The sequence below is a fragment of the Zalophus californianus genome, chromosome 10, assembly GCF_009762305.2.
Source record: "Zalophus californianus isolate mZalCal1 chromosome 10, mZalCal1.pri.v2, whole genome shotgun sequence".
Lineage (NCBI taxonomy): Eukaryota > Metazoa > Chordata > Mammalia > Carnivora > Otariidae > Zalophus > Zalophus californianus.
In genome coordinates, this window is record NC_045604.1 from 103,798,186 (window position 1) to 103,815,671 (window position 17,486).

General features: G+C 61.8%; 1 protein-coding gene across 3 annotated transcripts; it reads right to left on the reverse strand.

Annotated features, from left to right (window-relative positions):
• Positions 1 to 49: 49 nt before the first annotated feature.
• LAT2 (linker for activation of T cells family member 2) lies at positions 50 to 15,373 on the reverse strand. 3 transcript variants are annotated; one of them, XM_027613078.2, is made up of 13 exons: positions 14,933 to 15,373; positions 10,818 to 10,940; positions 10,368 to 10,407; positions 7,942 to 7,985; positions 7,732 to 7,792; positions 7,456 to 7,493; positions 7,150 to 7,185; positions 7,026 to 7,068; positions 6,467 to 6,522; positions 5,325 to 5,393; positions 5,031 to 5,102; positions 4,495 to 4,616; positions 50 to 842 (listed from the first exon to the last, which is right to left on the reverse strand). In XM_027613078.2, exons 2-12 carry the CDS (start codon positions 10,909 to 10,911, stop codon positions 4,513 to 4,515), a joined length of 657 nt encoding a protein of 218 aa, XP_027468879.1. In that variant the 5' UTR covers positions 10,912 to 10,940; positions 14,933 to 15,373; the 3' UTR covers positions 50 to 842; positions 4,495 to 4,512. The 3 variants fall into 3 exon arrangements, with proteins under 3 accessions (XP_027468879.1, XP_027468880.1, XP_027468881.1); XM_027613080.2 differs by having other exon boundaries at positions 61 to 1,524; positions 14,933 to 14,945; XM_027613079.2 differs by lacking the exon at positions 7,150 to 7,185 and having other exon boundaries at positions 60 to 1,524.
• Positions 15,374 to 17,486: the final 2,113 nt, after the last annotated feature.

Here is a 17,486-nt window from a genome sequence, read left to right on the forward strand (position 1 = left end):
GTCATGATCCCAGGGTCCTGGGATCGAGCCCCGCATCAGTCTCCCTGCTCAGTGGGGAGCCTGCTTCTCCCTCTGCCCCTCCCCCTGCTCATGCTCACTCGCTCTCTCGCACTCTCTCAAATGAAATCTCTTCAAAAAGGGGTGGGGGGAGAATTAAGGTCCTCAAAAACGGCAATGTGAAGTTTTAAAAGACATTTTAACATATTTCCTCAATCTTATTCGTCATCTGGAGCCTCATGATCGCTGTGAGGTTTGCAGGGGAGGCCCAGGGCGCAGGGGCGTGTGTCTGTGCCTCACACCCCAGAACCGTGTTGGCAGGACTCCTCCCACCTGGAGCCCCCACCACAGCCTCACTGCACCCCGCTCCGTCTCTGAGCCCGAGATCGGGACTCCCGGGTGTGAAGGAACAAGTGGGCAGCAGCTGTGTTCTGGTTTTCCTTCTCATTTCCTAACTGATGGCATTAACCTGGAAAGTTAGTGTGGCATCCCGGAAAGGGTGGACTGCAGGACCGGGTTCCTGTCCCCAGCTCGCTCTCTCCTCTCTCTCTCTCTCTCTCTCTCTCCCCCCCCCCTCCCCCCCCCTCTCTTGGGGCCTCAGGGTCCTTTTCCATTAAGCAAGAGGCTTGACTTCCACTCCCTTGGAAGGTTTGGATGAAACAGGAAAAACAAACATGAGAATTGCTAGTCTTAGAAAATGCTTTATTGAGATGTTTCAGTTGGAGGAAACATCTTGCTTCTCCGGCTGTGGCTTTTCTGGCTCAGAAGTTCCCTTTGGGCCCCTGGACTTCCCATGAGACAGCTGTGTTCCTGCTCAATCAGCTCAGCCGAGTCCAGTCCTGGGGCTGGGGAGGATTTGGGGACAACAGAGGGGTGCCACTCAGCCACTCCTTGCTGCTGCTCCAGGAACGGTGTGCTTTGCCCACAGCAGACGTTCCCACTGAAGGGCACCCAGGTGTCCTGTAGCCTCATCTCTTCCAAGTGAACTGAGGCCCAAAGAATGGAGCGCGGGGGCTCCCCCTCTCTGCTGAAATGATGTGTAATGCTCACAGGAGACGAGATAGACGAGACTCTGTACCCGGAGATGTAGATTATTAAATATGGTTCCACCGATATAAATTAACTGTACAAGTTTATGGATCAGGCAAAAGATCCCAGCAATTGACGTTAGTAAGCAATTTGGAACCTGAGTCCAAAGCAAAAAGGCACAGGAATACCAGCGACACACAGTGTTTTCAGACATGGGGACGGGGATGCAGCTTGCCCTGACCCTCGGGCATCGGATCAGGTCAGAAGCCACGCTGCCCTCAGCCTCGGGCTCCCGCAGAAGCCGGGCCAGGGCCTGATGCGCCGCGTAACTGTCCTTTCCCCAGCTGGTCCCCCATGGCCTGATGGACGGGCCTCCGGACGCCTCAGTGCATCTCCCAGGGGTAACCGTGGGGGGTGTCGAGGTTGGGCAGCTCCGGAGAGAGAAGTGAGCCCGGGGGAGGCAGGAAATAGCCCTCAGCCTGGTGGTTCCCTCGGCTCCTTGATGAAGACCAAAAAGGTTTGTTAAAAGGGAAAGGGTTGCCTGGACTAGCACTTTCTTCCCCCTGCGCTGGGTCAGGGTCATGGTGATGGTCAGTGTCTGGCCGCCTTCCTGTAGCAGCTGAGAAGAACCCGCCCATCAAGCAGCCTTCTTTCCCTTTGAAATCCCTGTGCTCATTGATCCTGGCCAAGGCTGCAGTTAATCGGTCCTGGCCGAGGCTGTGGTTAATTGGTACAGGGCTGGTGACTGGCGCTCGCCTCCAACGCCCGTCCGCTCCCCTCCCACCCAGAAGGGACCTGCCAGGAGCGTCAGCTCTAACTCAGCCCCGCTTCTGCCTCACTCGGCAGCCCGCCCACATCTTTGAACCCAGGGATCGGGTCACTCCCGCCCCCAGCGAGCCACCGTGGACGCTGGCCTGTGGAGTCCAGACCCCGGGGCAGGACAGCATCCAGCATGCGAAGTTTCCATCCAGCCTCGGCCGGACCCCAAGCTTGAACCAACGACATCCTTCCTGCCACCCCACCTTCCAGCTCAAAACCCTGCACAACCCCTCCGGCTCCTGCCCCATGTCTCTGCTCCCCTCTGAAGTGGAACTTCTGGAATGTTCTCTACTCCCTGTCTTGGGACTCCTGTGCTCTGAATACAAGCAGGCCTTCTCCCCACCACCATCGAGTCTCACCAGTGCCCACCAGTGCCCACCGCCTGCCTGGCGCCTGCTCACACCCACCCAAAGTGCCTTCCTCGGGCCCAGGACACTGCCCTTCGCCGCTTTGCCTCCCAGCCTTTGGCCTCAGTGCCGGCCCCTCTTCTCGGCCTCACTTCCCGGGGGCTGACTGTTGTCACTCTCAATGATGACACCCCGCGTCTGTCTCCAGCCTGGCCTCGCCCTCAGTCCAGGCTCAGCTGTCTAGCTGCGCACTTCCTATTTCTCCCCACGCGGGCAGCTCGAGCCGAATACGTCCAGAAATAAGCTGGCCTGCCCACAGGGCCTGCTCTGCCCACAGCCTCTCACACCTCGGCTGGGGACAGTGACATCCTCTTGTTGCTCGGCCAAAAACCCTGCAGCCCCTCAGCTCCTGGCCCCCCAGCACCCACTGCCTCAATGAGTCCTGTGCGCTCCGCCTTCAAAACCAACTCCCGATTCGGACATAACGGGTAAATACAGAACATTCCATCCCAAACAACAGAGTACACATTCTTTTCAAGTACACATGGAACATCCTTCAGAACAGGAAACATGTCAGGCCACCAAACAAGCCTCAATAAACGTAAGAAGACTGAAATCATACCATACATCCTCTCCGACCACAGGGGTACGAAACTAGAAATCACAAGAAAAATGGAAAAATGCAGACACGTGGAGGTTAACCAATGTGATACTAAACAACCAATGGGTCAACAAAGAAATCAAAGAAAAAATTTTAAAAAATACACGGAGACGGGGCGCCTGGCAGGCTCAGTTGGGAGAGCGTGCGACTCTTGATCTTGGGGTCGTGAGTTCAAGCCCCACGTTGGGTGTAGGGAGTACTTAGAAATAAATAAACTTAAAAAAAAAAAAAAAAATCTAAGACCAAACGAAACCCTATTCATGTTTGCCTCCACCCTGAGCCAAGAAGTCACCTTTTACCTGGATTCTCACTGGTCTCTGTGCATCCCTTGCTGCCCCCTGAATTCATTTCCCTCCTCAGCAGCCAGGGATTCCGTTCCCAGGCTCCCAGGCTCCCAGGCTGCGCCCCCTCCCATCTCAGAAAACCCAGGGGCCGCTGTGTGGCTGCCCCCTCCCCTGTGGTCAGACCCTCTGGGCGCGCTTCGGCCCCCGTCGCGGGCCGGGGAGGGAGCACCCCCAGCTGCCCTGGGCAGCCCAGCCCTGTGGTCCGCGGCCTCCTCCCCGTGGGTTTGTCCCCACAGGGCTTATCACCCGCTCACATGCTGCCTGTCCTTCCTGCCCTCTCTCTCAGCCCACAGCCATCCGTGTCATCACTCTCACCAGAGTGACGTCCTGAACGGTCAGGGATTTATTTGGGTGGGATTTCTTTCTTGTCTAAGATTTTATTTTTAAGTCATCTCTATACCCAACGTGGGGCTCGAACTCGAAACCCTGAGATGAAGAGTCACACACTCCGGGCGCCCATGGGTGGATTTCGTTTATTGCTGGGTCCCCAGCACCTAAGGCTGACTTGCCGCCAGCAGGGGCCCAGTAGATGTTGGGGAGTGTGTGAGCGGTGGGCTCAGGCTTCTACGGCCTCTCCTGCTCTGGGGCCCTCACAGCCCGGGGGCCGCCCGCCCGCCTGCCCCGACTGGGACTTCAGAGGGCCTTCAAGACCCCACTGGGGTCAGGCCTGCCTCCCACGCGGTGGCACAGCCTGGGCCCTAGCAGCTGACTCTCAGTGGGGCCTGGGACGGGAGGCTGAGCGCTCTGTGCGTTGGGGGGGGGGGGGGGTGCTGCGCCGGTGCGCGGGAGCACTCAGCCGCACGCTGGCTGGTGCAGTGGGTGCCGCAGACTCGGTCCAGTGCGCCCGTCATGGGTGCCAACCTCTACCTCCCAGGCCCAGCCCTGTGCCTGAGTCCTTCAAGTGCTGTGTCCCATTTGCTCCATTTTGCGGGTGAGGAAATGGTCCCGGGGGAGCTGAGCCACTTGCTCGAGGTTGCAGAGAGCTGCCCGGAGCCCACCCCTGCACCCCACAACTCACCAGCCTCCCCAGCCTGACAGCCCCAACAGCCGCCTGAGACCCTGGTGTCTGCCGTGGAGCTGTGACCTCCCTGGGTCTGCCGTGGGCGTTGGGGGCAGGACGGCTCAGGAGCTCAGTCCCAACACCCTACAGAGCCACCCATTTCAGCACCCATGGGTGCTACTCCTTGACCCCCCCCCACCGGGGCCCCCGTGTGGCTCCTCCAGCCCTGTTTTTCCCTTCGATGGGGCCCCTCCCTCAGGTTGTGAGCACCAGCACCCTGGGCCGAGGCAGCTGTACCTTCCTTCTAGATCCTTCCTAGACTTCTGTGGCTGCCACATTCTGATTCACGTAATCGGGGTCCTCGCTGTCCTCGTCTGGGCTGCCTGCCAGGGACAGGGGCTCTTCCCTCGGGACTCGCTCTGCGGACCAGCGGGCAGATGGGCAGACGGTGGGCAGACGGCTCATGCGGACACACCCACACCTGTTCCCTCAGCCAGACGCCTGGGCCCAGGGCCCCGGGCGCCACAAAACAGCCTGCAGGAAACGCTCCACGGAACACTGTGCCGGTCCCCATCTCTGTGGTTTGCCAGAGATTTCCACCCCGGGGGCGGCTGGGCGGGCGTCCTGGTTCTGGCACGGTTCCAGGCTGCTGTGGCCACTGATGGGCCAGAGGCATCACTGTGAAGTCAGCTGCAAGGGCCGCAGGGGAGCCTGCCCCCCCCACCCCCGACTGTCCCTCCCTCGCCCCCCCCACTGCCCGATCCTCCCAGGCCAGGCCCTCCCCAGCCTGCTGAAGCTGACCACCCGGGAACCCCTGCTCTCCGGCCACGCACCCGCGGCCCTCCTGGACTCCCGCCACTGCCGGATGGATGCTGAGTTCTGGTAATCCTCGGATCCCTCGTCGCCTGCAGGGAGACACCGGGAGAGGGGCTGGTACAGGTGGCAGCCGCCGCGGCTAGTCCTCAGGCCCCCTGCATGCTCCCTAAGGCCGGGACCCCCGGGGCCGTGCAGGTACTCGAGCAAACGGTGAACCTTCGGGCTTCGAGGCAGGGGGTGCCTTTGAGCGGTGTGGGCGGGCCTGGCCGAGGAGGCCTCCCCGCCCAGTTCCCCGGGGCTGGCGGCCTCACCCGACTCGGGGTCCTTCGGCTTGCAGATGAGCACGTTCTCGTAGGAATTGGCATCGTCATCATCGTCATCTGCCAGGGAGGGGGTGAGGGTCAGGTTGGTGGGGGGCCCTGCCCAGCAGGCCTGGCTTTTCTCCCCTCCCTCCCTCCACCCTGCCTTCCCTCGGCCGGTGACCTGTCCCGCCAAGCCCCCAGCCCTCTGGGTCCCCCGTGGAGTCTCCGAACATTCTCCTGGACAAGATTCTTAGCGGACGCTGGCCTGGCTCCAGCTCCTTCATGGGCCCTCCGAGGTCACCCCAAATGCACTGGGGAGGGGAGATGTGGGGACGGGCTTGCAATCAGGCAATTGGATAGTTGGAGGGAGGGAGGCCCGTTGCTATCGGGCAACGAGGGGCAGGGAGAGCCGCTGGGGGCTGAGGAGAGACGGGAAGCAGGCCTAGGCCGATCCTAAAGCCGTGCCTTTGGGCAGGGCACGGTGGGCCTAGGCTGGATGTGGCCCTAGTGGAGCCTGGCACCCCCTCATCGCCCCTGCGAGCTGAGCTCTAACCGCTGCCCTACCCAGCAGCCTTCTGTGTCAAAGGGGCTCCAAGACATGAGGGTCCCTCCCATATTCAGCAGTGGCAGGGGGGGAGGAAGAGGCCCCCTCCCTCTGCCCGCCATGCGCCCCAACCCCCAGCCCAGTGTGGCCTCCCCAGACCTCTCAGCAGGCCCGGCCCACCCTCGGTCCTCAGTTTCTTTTTCTGTAAAGCCAAGGTGTTAAGGGCCCAAGATCTCAGCCTCCTCAGAGCCTGCAGGGCTCAGCGTCTGTCAGCAAGGCTGCCCGGCCCAGGCCCTTCCTCCGAGGTCCCACGTGTACTCATCAGTGGCTGCCCAGCCCTGAGGGGGGCCCGCGTGACCAGAGGCTCAGCCTCCCCCGCTGCCCCTGGCCCCAGCTCCCCTTCTGGTTCCCTCACCTCTGTGGCCCACACCCCTCTCCCCTCCCTGCCCCCCCACATCCCTTCCCTACTCTGTTCCCCCACCACCAGCCTCCCCCGGCGCCCCAACTCCGCCACCCATCCAAACCTAGGCCCAGCCTCCCCGCCCTCCTCTACGGCCTTGACCTTCTGCAGCTTGCCACTTCCTCCCCTCCTCCTCCAGCACCTCACCTTCCCTGGGCTTCTGGATCTGCCCCCAGTTGTAATAGTCCGTGGTGATGGGTTCTCTGGCAAGAAAACACAGACCCAGAGCGGTTGCTGGGCAGGCCGGGGCTCGGGGTGGGGGCATTGTGGGGGACACGGATGACAGGGCTGTTCCAGCCATCACCCCCCCGGCCCCCCCCTCCGTCCTTCCCTGGTCCCTCCGTCCCTCTTCCCTGGGCCCCTAAGTCACCCAGCCTGGCTCCGGCTATCCTGACTTGTGACTCTAGGCGAGTCCCCATCTTCCCTGGGCCTAAGTGTACCCATCCGTGACACATCCCTGAGGGCCCTTCCTCCCTTATCTCTGGGTGATGCAGGATGAGTCCCCCAGACAAGCCCTCCCTAGAGCAGGGCCACGCCCCTGTCCCCACAAAGCCATGGCCGACTGAGGGGACGTGATGCTACTGAGCACCTGCCTGGGCCAGTGTGTTCTAGGGCCGGAAGCTTTCATAAAGGGGGAAGCCCGGCGGGGGAGGGGGGGCGGGGGGGGGGCGGGGAGGAGGTGCCGGCCCTGCTTAAGGCCACTCACACGTAGGCTGCATCGGGTCTGGATCTGGATCCATGTCTGCTCTCTGCGGGAGGAGGTGACTATTAGGCCCGAGCACTGGGCCCTGGGCCCCACCGCAGCCCCCACCTCCCAGGATCCCACCCACCTTTGCTGAAGTTCTGGTACCTGGAGGACTCAGAATCTGGAAGAAAGGCCGGGCTCATGGCTTCCTCCCACCCCTGCCCCGCCCCCCTCCCCAAGGGAAGGGCCTCCAAGAACCCGGGTGTCTCCTACCTTCCCACCTTGACCCCCGCTCTCCACCCTCTCCCCCGCTAGGCCAACCCGGGGGCCTCCCGGCCCAGCTCCCCTCGTCCTCCAGGCCTCCGCTGCACAGGGACTGCCCCGCCAGGTAGTCGCCTGTCTCAGTCCCACCTCACCCCTGCCCCCAGCCCCGTGTCTGAGGACCACTCACCCTCGAGGCTGGGGGAGAACCTCAGCAGCTTGTCCTTCCTGCAGGAAAGGGGGGGAGGGAGGGGCTGAGAGGGGCCGGATGGGGAAAGGCCTTGGGGTTTTCTGAACCACAGCCCCACAGCCGTACAGCCCCCTCGTGGGGCCCTCACAATCCGGCTCTGGGGCTCTGACGTCCAAGGTCTTGGCCTGAGCTCAGCCAGGTGGGGCCCTCCGGGGCTCTCTTTCCCGTGGCCTCCTATGGGGCTGTGACCCCCTCCAGGCCTCGGACTGTCCCTACCTTGTTGGCGCTACGTCAGAGTCCGCGTCCGCCAGGGGCCCGGGCCAGGCCTGCCTGATCACTGCAAAGGACAAGGGGCTGTTGGCCGGGCGTCCGGGCCCGCCTGCCAGGGCCGTTCCCCCACTCTACCAGATAGGGCCTGGCCACAGTCCCCATATGGACACCCCAACCCCGAGCCCAGTCCCCGGACCCTTCGGTTCAAGAACTCACAAGAATAGGTCCGGGCCAGCGCCAAGTTCTGTTGATTCTCCTCCCTGGGAAAACATGGAGCTCCGCTGAGCCAGGGCCCAGCCTCCCACAGCCGGAGGGACAGAGAGACAGGAGAGACGGACAGACAGGGCCAAGGAACAGAGAGGGGAGGGACGGACCAGGGCGAGAGTGAGGAGCCGCCACCCCTCTGGGCCTCCGATCCAGGGCTCCCCCCTTTCTCTGAGCTGCCCGCCAGGCGCCCACCCTTCTCACGTGGCCCCGAGCCGGAGCCTCCGCGGCCTCCCCAGGAACCCCGGAGATGGTCTGGAGGGTCTGTGGGCGGGGCTGGGGAGGTGGCCCTCCGATTCTGAGGTGAGGGTCGGGCGGCTCTTCAGGGACTTCAACGAGAGGGTAACTTCAACCCCTCTTGGGATGTCCAAACACACCCTTTACTCCCAAGTAACTGGCGAGGCAACTTCCCAAGGCTTAGCAAGACACAGCAAGGTACTGGCCATGCGTGGTGTTCCCTTCTTCCACTGAAATGGGATTTTTATTTATTTAGGCCCATCTAAAAGACTGTATTTTCCAGCCTCCCTTGTGCCTGAGTATGGCCATGTGATTAAGCTCTAGTCAGTGAAATGCCAGCCAAGATTGTTGGGACTTCAGAGGAGGCGCTGCCAACAGGGGTGCACCCTTTCTGTCCTTGCCCTTCATTCTTACTACTGCCTGGAACACAGAGATGAAGGCTGGAGCTCTAGCCGCCATTATGGATCATGAAGTTCCCTTGAGGATGGAAGCCACTGCTAAAGATGGTAGAGCAGATTAGCTAAACATTTAAAGTCCATTTGGGTCCCTCCTCTGGACCAGAAGGGGTACCTGGCCAAGCCTTCCAGGAGCTTCCGGGGAGGGACAGCTGGAGCAGTCAGGGTGACCTGATTTAGGAAGGATGCCCTAAATGCACGGGCAGGACTGAACCCAAGTGAAGTGGGGAGAACCCGAGTCTCCCCTCCCGCCTCCTCCTGCCCAGGCCCAGCCTTCCCACTTCCCACTATGACACAGTTTCACTTCTGGCTCAAACGGCCTGTTTCTAACATCAATCAAAGGCCCAGAGTGGGCAGGCACTGAGAGAGGAGGGGAGATACTGGGGTGGCCTGCCTCGGGGCCGAGGCATGGGGGGGGCAACAGGGGATCCCAGCCCCCTTCACCCCTGGTGGAGGCTGTGGGTGGGTCATCCAGAGGACCAAGTGGCCAGAAAAGCCCAGCCTCAGGGGTGGGCATGGATGCGGACATTGTATTTTCATATTTCATTGTGGTTTTTCAGTTGCAAAAGGAAATGAGAAAGGGTGTGTGTGCGTTTGTACGTGAGTTCCTTCCCCAGGCAGGCACACACAGGGGTGAGGAGAGGAGTGCACGCCTGAGCAGGAGTGTGGGGGGGGGGCACTCGTGGGTGTGAGCCGGCGTGCTGGCCCATGTGTGCTCATGTGTGCACGCAGGTCTCAGAGGCCCCCGGGTGCTCCGTCAGTCACTTTCCTGCTCAGCACAAGGACACCAGTGGCCGCCCCCCTCCCTCCCCGGGTTGTCCTTGGGCCACGACGTGGTCTGCAGCGTCCCGCACGGCTGACCCTCCCAGGGCTCATACATAGAGCAGCTCGCCTGCCCCCGAGGTGCCTGGAGCTCCATCCTGCCGGATCCAGCTGCTTGGCCTGGGGTCAGTGACCCCCCCAACCCCATTTCCTCTCTACCCCTACTTCCCTGGGCCCTTAGGACAAAGGTCATGGGCTCTCCCCACAGTCAAGACTCTCCTTCCTCCTCACCCAGCTCATGCCTCTCAAGATACACCCACGCGTACCACCTCCTCTCCAGAAGAAAGTGTCCGCCCCAGTCCTGCGGGGGGGGGCGGGGGGGGCGGGGCGCCCACCCTGTTCTCTCTCTGGAATGTCCCCTTTTGCCTTCTTTCTCTCTTAACATCCTCCCCATCTCCTCCATCAGGCCTTCCCTACCCCCCAAGGACATGCCCACATCCTCCCGGAGGAGCTCTGTTAGCATTTTCCAGGGGAGACTTGAGCATGGCTCACGTTTTGCTTTGTGCCCGGTCTCTGTTCCCCCCATTGCCCGGGAGGGCAGAACTCTCTGTCAACCCCCAGCACCAGCACGGTGGGCTCCCCTGGGCTGGGGGCAGAGGGAGGATCTCTGGAGATGCAGGGGGGCACGCTGGAGAGTGGCACCCCCTCCCCCCAAAGCCCTCCCGGACCAGATGGGGGAAGCGCATGGAGAGCCCCAAGGGTCCCTCCCTCCCTGGACTGCTCGGGACCCACTAGAGCCCGGTGTGGGGGAGGTGGGAGTGAGGGGTGAGGGAAGGGGTGCGTGGACACGCGGGAGCACGCCCATGTGGATGCCCACAGTCAGGGCACACGAAGTCACGGGGCTGGGGACAGTGAGGCACTCACAGGCTCCTCTGCTCATAGATCTTCTCAGACTTCTTCACGGCTGCAAGAACAAGACCAGATTAGCAAGCGACCCCAAGCCCGGGTGGGAACTCAGATCCGAGGTCCCTCCTCTTGTCTCCCCTGTGCCCTGGGCAGGCCTCAGATGGGACGCGGGGGCCGGGCCGCCGATCCCTGTGGGCCACCTCTCATGGACAGGGTGCTTGCTCACCACCTATTAGGAGAGCAGAGTGTGGAGAAGGTGGGTGCTGCAGGCAGCACGGCAGCCCCCCCACCCCCGATTTTCCAGAACATTCCCCTGCCCCAGCAAAACCAAAGCCCCACGGTGAGCCAGACCCACCGACTTCAGGGGTGGTTTAGGGGCTTCCTCCCTGCCTTGTGAAACTTCTCCGACTGCCCTTGGACCGCAACCAGGGCTGGGGACCCCGCCCTTGTCCCCAAGCGCCCCCTTACCTGGGCGGGAGCAGCGCACACACAGGCCGGCCACAGTCCCCAGCAGCAGCAGCAGGGCCACCCAGGGCCACAGCAGCTCGCTCTCCACATTCATGTCCGCTCCTGGCCACGCGCCCTGCAGCGCTACAACGTAGGACCCTCTGTGACCAGCCCTCCGGAGTCCCCCCTGAGCCCCACACTGTCGGGTGTCCATTGCCCCCTTCTCCTGACAGCCCCGCAGTGGAGCCCAGACCACAGGAGCACCATCTCCCGTCCCTGTCCGAGGACTGGGTCAGGCTGCAGCAAGCCCTGCTCCCCCGTCTGACCCAAGACCCACACCCCGGGCCCCCAGGGCCATCCCCCACATTTGCTAAGTGCTAGAAGGTTCTGGGAACCCACCAGACAGCACCATGTGTACGTGTCCCAAACGTGCCTTTGCTTAATCCACACAACCCCCCACGGGGGGCGGGGGGAGGCAGGGAGAGGCTCCCAACATTTCACAAATACAGAAACTGAGGCTGGGGATCCCAGCTGCGAAGGAGAAAGGCAGGATTCAAACTCCGGCCTCTGGATCCTAACTCCGGCTCACCTGTTGCCTCCTGTAAACCCAGCTTTGTTCCCTGAGCTCAGTCCTCGGCCCCTTCCAGAGGAGCCCTGGCAGCCCCCACGCACCCCAGGGTGCCTCTCTGCCCCTTATCCATGGGCCCCCTGGGGGAGTTGGGAGTGGGATTTCCGTTCTTTCTTTCTTTAAAAATATTTTATTTATTTGTCAGAGAGAGAGAGAGCACAAGCAGGGGGAATGGCAGGCAGAGGGAGAAGCAGGCTTCCCACCGAGCAAGGAGCCCGATGTGGGACCTGATCCCAGGACCCTGGGATCACGACCTGAGCTGAAGGCAGACGATTAACCAACTGAGCCACCCAGGTGCCCCGGGGTTTCCATTCTTTAAACACTGAGGGGTTCCTGAGGTATAAGGGGGAGAAGGGTACTCTGGGCGGAGACCTGGTGGGCTGCCCAGGGCTGGTGGAGGTGGGATGTACTGGGAGGGGGTCTCTGCGGGGTGAGGAGGCTCTGAACCCCGCCTGGCACTGGGCCACTGCTGGGTCAGTGACTGGTCCCTGGGGTGGAGCCATGCTGTGATGGCCAGTCCTTGGCGAAGCCACAGGCAGCCACATACCAGGGCCTGGACGGGGGGCAAGTACAACCCTCTTAAGGGGGCTTCTGAGGAGAATCACTGGAACTGGAGAGACTCAGTCTCCTGGCAGTGGCCAGGGACACAGTTGAGGGCCACAGTGGGGTCTCCGAGGGGGCCCTGCCCACACCCCTGAGCGTCCCCTCTGGGCATGTTGTTTTTCCCGGCTTGGCCACCCGGGAGGAGGGCTTCTCCCCACTTTACAGCTGGGGAAGTCGAAGCTCAGGGAGAAGCTGAGCTCTGTACTGCCCAGCTCCTGTTTCGGGCTCCCCCAAGGCCTCGGCTGCACCCGGCTGTCCCCCTCACCTCTCCGAGCTTCCCGAACCCTCACGCAACAAATGACAAGGAGCCTCTGAGCAACCCTGAGCCTCCATCGAGGCCGTCCCAGAGAAGCCGCCTCTCCTTCCCCAAACAGCAAGTGAGTCAGTGGAAACCTTGTGATGGGATGGCCCTGTCACCCCAGGAGGGCGTCCGTGGCGAGGCCCCCGCTCTCAGGGCCTGGGCCCCAGCCTCCCAGCCTGCACCCCGGCCTCCCAGCCTGCACAGCCTCCTCCTGCCCCCTCTGCTGTGCCTCTAGCCCAGCCCAAGGGCGCTTCAGGCTGTGTGGGGTTGGAAGCACCGGGTCCTGGAGGGAGGACTCCTGCCCGTGCCTCGGGGTCTGTTGGCCTCAGTCTTCTCATCTGTAAAATGGGGCTCAACCTGGTGCTTTCCTCAGGGAACTACTGGCCGATGAGAAGCAGCCTGGCTCAGTATCCAGGCTTCCCAGAGAGAAACCTGCTAGGGCTCGTATTTCTGGCCGGCTGGTTTGGAGAACTCGCTTGTGCTCCAGGGGCCTGGCACTTGAGGCCCCAGGACCCGGCCTGCCGACCTTTGCAGCCGTCCCGGGGAAGGGCGGCCCTCCATCCCAGGGAATCCTGGCCACCAGAGAGCCCTCTTGCTTCCTGGCCCCCCCTGCTCTCCTGGGTCAAGCAACACAGTCGGGGGGTGCCCCCAGCCCTGGTCCACCATATCTGCCTGGCACTGGGGGAGGGTGGGGGATGAGAACGCCGAGTGGGCTCCGCTGTTGAAGCCCGGTATTGCTGGCCTTCCGTAGCCCCTCGGAAATGGGGAAATAAGGACACTCATCCCTCGGGTTTGTCATGAGGCCCAGCATCGAGATGATGCACGAAGGTGGGGGAGACACAGTTGCATGACTACCGTGACTTGCCATCTCAGGGTCCCTGTGGAAGGGGACAGGGTAACACACACCCAGGAAGGGAGAGGGCCAGAGACAGACACACACAGACAGACAGGGAGAGGCTGAGTCACAGACACACACACACACACACACACACACACACACACTCACGGACACCCGTGCGCGCTCCCACAGAACATGGGGCAGAGGGATGCGGGCAGGTATGCGCCGGGGCAGGCCGAACAGCCTTTGGGGGTGAGGGGACCAGCAGCAGACAGTGTGGAGCAACCTTACCAGGGCCTCCCTGCCTGGTGCCCAGGGTACGCGGGGCCTGAGCCTCCCTCCACCGCCCTACCGCCCCGCGCACAGGCCCTCGTGCCGGGACCCCCAGGGCGGGCTGGGATCGGCCCCAGCCCCTCAGTTGTCACAGACACGCCAAGTGTCATGTGGGAAACGCCAGGGAGGAGAGCGAGGCCCCGAGAGGCGGGAATTTGTCCAAGTTCATCCAGCTAGCCACAGAGCCAGGATCCCCAAGCTCAGGCCGGGCTGATCCCCAAGGCCCTCCCTGCTCTTTGACTCCTGTTTTATATTACCTTTTTTAAGAACCATGAAATATTTTTTTAAAAGAGAGACCAATTTGAGGGACAGGCCCACGGCTGCCCCTAGACTGACTACATCTGCCCTCTGGCCGGGCTTTCCCCGCCAGGATCTGAGGGCAGGCGGATAAGGGTTGGGGGAGGAGGCTGAGCCCCTAGGAGAGGCAGGCCCAGAGGCCCCGGGAGGGCCCCAAGGGGCAGGCAGGGCTGGGTGGGGTGGGGAGGCGAGGAGGCCACAGGCCGAGGAGCTGCAGGCCAAAATAGCACAAAGGGAAGTGCGCAGTTTTCAGATGAACAAAGTTTGCAACAGCCGGGCGGGGGGGAAAGCCCTTGGGGCTGGGCTGGGCAAGCCGGAAAGGCCCTGGGAGACCCTCATGCCCAATCTCTCAGCCGGCCTCCGGCCCTACACGAGGAAACGGAGGACTCCCAGGGCCACAGGGCAGGCTATGGGGTAGGAACGAGAGGTTGGGTCCGAGCCCTGGGGAGGCTTTATCCCGTGCCCATTCCATTTTCCCATGTCATCCTGGCCTTCAGATAAGGCCGACCCAGGGGCCTCTATGGAGGCTCCTAATGCTCAGGTGGCCAGTGAGAGGGCCTGGGCAGCCCTGGTCCTGGGGCAGCGGTGGGGAATGGTGACGGCCAGGGTCAAGGAGCTCCCCAGCAGAGAGCTGGTGGGCCAGGCTGGGGGCTGGGTGGGGGGTGGCGGGAGGGCTGCTCGGCCTGGCCTGGCCTGGGGGTTAGGCCCTGGGCACCCTTGTCCGGAGAGTCTCATCCATCCTCCCGTAGCCTAGTGGCAGGGACGTTACAGTCCCATTCCACAGATGAAGAAACCAAGGCCCGTGGGTCTGGCCCCTCACCGCTCTCTGGAAGCGATGAGCCCATTCTGGAGGCTTCCCCAGGCCTGGGAAGGCTGGGCAGGGGAAGGTGAAGGTGGGAAAGCGCCGGAGCCCCAGAAACAGTCTGCCCTCGGAGTGCTGCAGGGTCCGGGGAGAGGGCTCCCTAGCCAGGGGCGTCAGGGCAGGACTGGGGCCCAGCGAGGGAGAGCCAGGTGGCCTGGCATCTTCCCAGCCCCCGAGCCAGGCAACCCCCCCCAACCTCAGCCCTCCTGCGGGGCCAGCAGGGCCATTCCCACCCCCGGTGGGAGGCAGCCTCAGGACCCCCTGCCGGGCTTACCTGAGAGTCGGGGGGCTCCTCACTGCGGCCACCTCATCCTGAGCCCACACACCTGCCCGAGCCACCGCCGCTGCCACCGAGACTGGCAGGCAGCAGGCGAGGTGGCGGGCTTCCTGTCGGCCCCCGAATCAGCCCTCGCACATCCGCTGCTCTGCCGGACCGGCCCTGCCGCGAACAGCCGGGGACCCAGAGACGCTCGCAGAGACAGGGAGAGACACTGAGAGACAGAGGGGGAGAGAGAGACAGACATGAACACAGGCTCAGAGAGGCCAGAGACAAGGACAGACACACACACACTGCATACACGCACGTGACCTCAAGTCACACAAAGAGGAAGAGACAACAGAGGGACAGGGAGCAAGAGAACGAAGTCGGGTGCTCAAACGGACACACACACACACACACACACACACACGGGCAGCCCGCGGGGAGGAGGGACAGGAAGACATGGAGAGACACACACGCACACTAACCGCCCCCCAACACACACCCAGGGAGGGAGAGGGCCAGAGACAGACACACACAGACAGACAGGGAGAGGCTGTCTCTCTCTCTCTCTCTCTCTCTCTCACACACACACACACACACACAACACACAACACACACACACACACACACACACACACACACACACACACACACACACACACACACACACACACACACACACACACACCCGTGCGCGCTCCCACAGAACACGGGGCAGAGGGATGCGGGCAGGTGTGCGCTGGGGCAGGCCGAACAAGGAAGCAGGATGGGGACACACACACACACACACACACACACACACACACACACACACACACACACACACACACACACACACACACACACACACACACAGACACCCGTGCGCGCTCCCACAGAACACGGGGCAGAGGGATGCGGGCAGGTGTGCGCTGGGGCAGGCCGAACAAGGAAGCAGGATGGGGAGGCAAGGTGAAGGGCAGAAGGGGGGATGATCCACCAGCCATGGCTCCCCCCTGCCCCCTTCCCTCTCAGTTCCGAGGTCCCCTCCCGCAGCTGCCGCTCCTGCTGTCACCAGCTTCTGGGGGGGACCCATAAATATACGGGGTGCTTCCGTGCCTCCTGTTACTGGACATTAAATGACTGGCCCAAGGCCATCAAACTCCTGGTGGCACCTCCACTCCCAGGAGACCCCAGGGAAACCCCCATCAGTCTGGCATTTCAGAACCTGGGCTTCCTGGTCCCAGGGGCCCCTCTGGGCAGGAGACTGGGTTTTCTTTCAGCCCCAGGGGCCCCTCTGGGCCAGAGGACTGGGTTTCTCTTTCAGCCTGTCGGGGGTGGCCAGGGCTCAGACAGGAGGCCCAGCCCCGAAGGCACAGCGGGCCAGGGCTGCCCGCGGCTGCCACCCCGTGGGGAAGAAGGGTAGTGCGCCAGCCGGGCCTTGATGTCAGAGATCCTGTGGGCCTCGCCGCCAGGAACTTGTCCCCATCCCCAGGCACGGTCAAGCTGTCTGTCTGACTCCCAGACCTGTGCCTGTGCGGGCACCACCACACTCCCCTGCTCCACGCTGGGCAATGCTGCATTCAGTTCCCTTGGTAACTGGCCCGTTGGATTTCACTTACACAGGTGAAAAGACTGGAGGCCCACGGAAGCTATGTTGGATTTGAACCCAAAGTCTCCAGTCTGTTGTCTTCCCAGCACCCACAAGTGCGGGGAGATCAGTGGGTGCGCACCAGCAGCCCTCCTTGCTGGGACCACCTGCCTGACCCCCACTCGCACGACCGGGCTGGGCCGGGGTCGGTGTCCGTTGATCCTTGGACCATGCGCGTGCCCGGGGGTTTCCAGCGGGCAGAGACTGACAGAGGCTCCACTTGTCCGGTGGGAAGGAGCTGTCCTACACCTGGCTTCTGTCTTGGGCCTTGGCAATGGCAGAAGTGACCTCCGAACACTGGCAAAGTCTCCAGGTCAATCTGCAGCAGGACCTAGAAGCCCGCAGGCCCTCTCTGAGCCCATTTCCCATCTGCAATAATGGGGGCTGGTCAACCCAAGGACCCTTTTTATACTTGAGTGTGAAAAAAGGATGCCGTCCCCCTTCTAGGCAATTTTCTAAGTCCTCCAAGGTTCTATTTTATTTATAAACCATTGGGTTGTGACTCAGAAAACAAGCCTCGAAAAACTACACAGTTCATGTCCAGTTGCGTCAATTCTAGTGCACTTAAGGTTAAAAAAATTTTTTTTAATAATTCAACAGTTTTTGTGTATTACAAGTTTCTCATGACCATTTAAACCACTTTTAAGCGTGTGATTCAGTAGCATTACATTCACAGCGCGGCACAACCATCACCACGACCCGTCCCCAAACCTTCATCATCACTCCAGACACCTGGCTTTTTTCAGTTCACTGAGTGCGTGCTGTGTGCACATTCGTGACCCAATCAAGATACCCAGGTAACAATGTGACAGCTCTAAAAACAATTCCAAGCTGAGAATCTTCTGGGGTCATACTTGTCCTAAAGCCTGATGGGAAGCTATGCATTTCCTTCAGAAAAATCACCTGGATAAGCGTGTACAACATGCTAGAAGCCCC

What these genes read in the sequence shown, in the direction of transcription:
- LAT2 (XM_027613078.2), bottom strand. Translation starts at nt 10,911, where the DNA reads ATGAATGTGGAGAGCGAGCTGCTGTGGCCCTGGGTGGCCCTGCTGCTG. An exon ending in GTTCTCCCCCAGCCTCGAGG is followed by an intron (nt 7,186 to 7,455) that starts GTGAGTGGTCCT and finishes CCTTTCTTCCAG; the next exon opens with ATTCTGAGTCCTCCAGGTAC. An exon ending in GCCGAAGGACCCCGAGTCGG is followed by an intron (nt 5,103 to 5,324) that starts GTGAGGCCGCCA and finishes GTCTCCCTGCAG; the next exon opens with GCGACGAGGGATCCGAGGAT.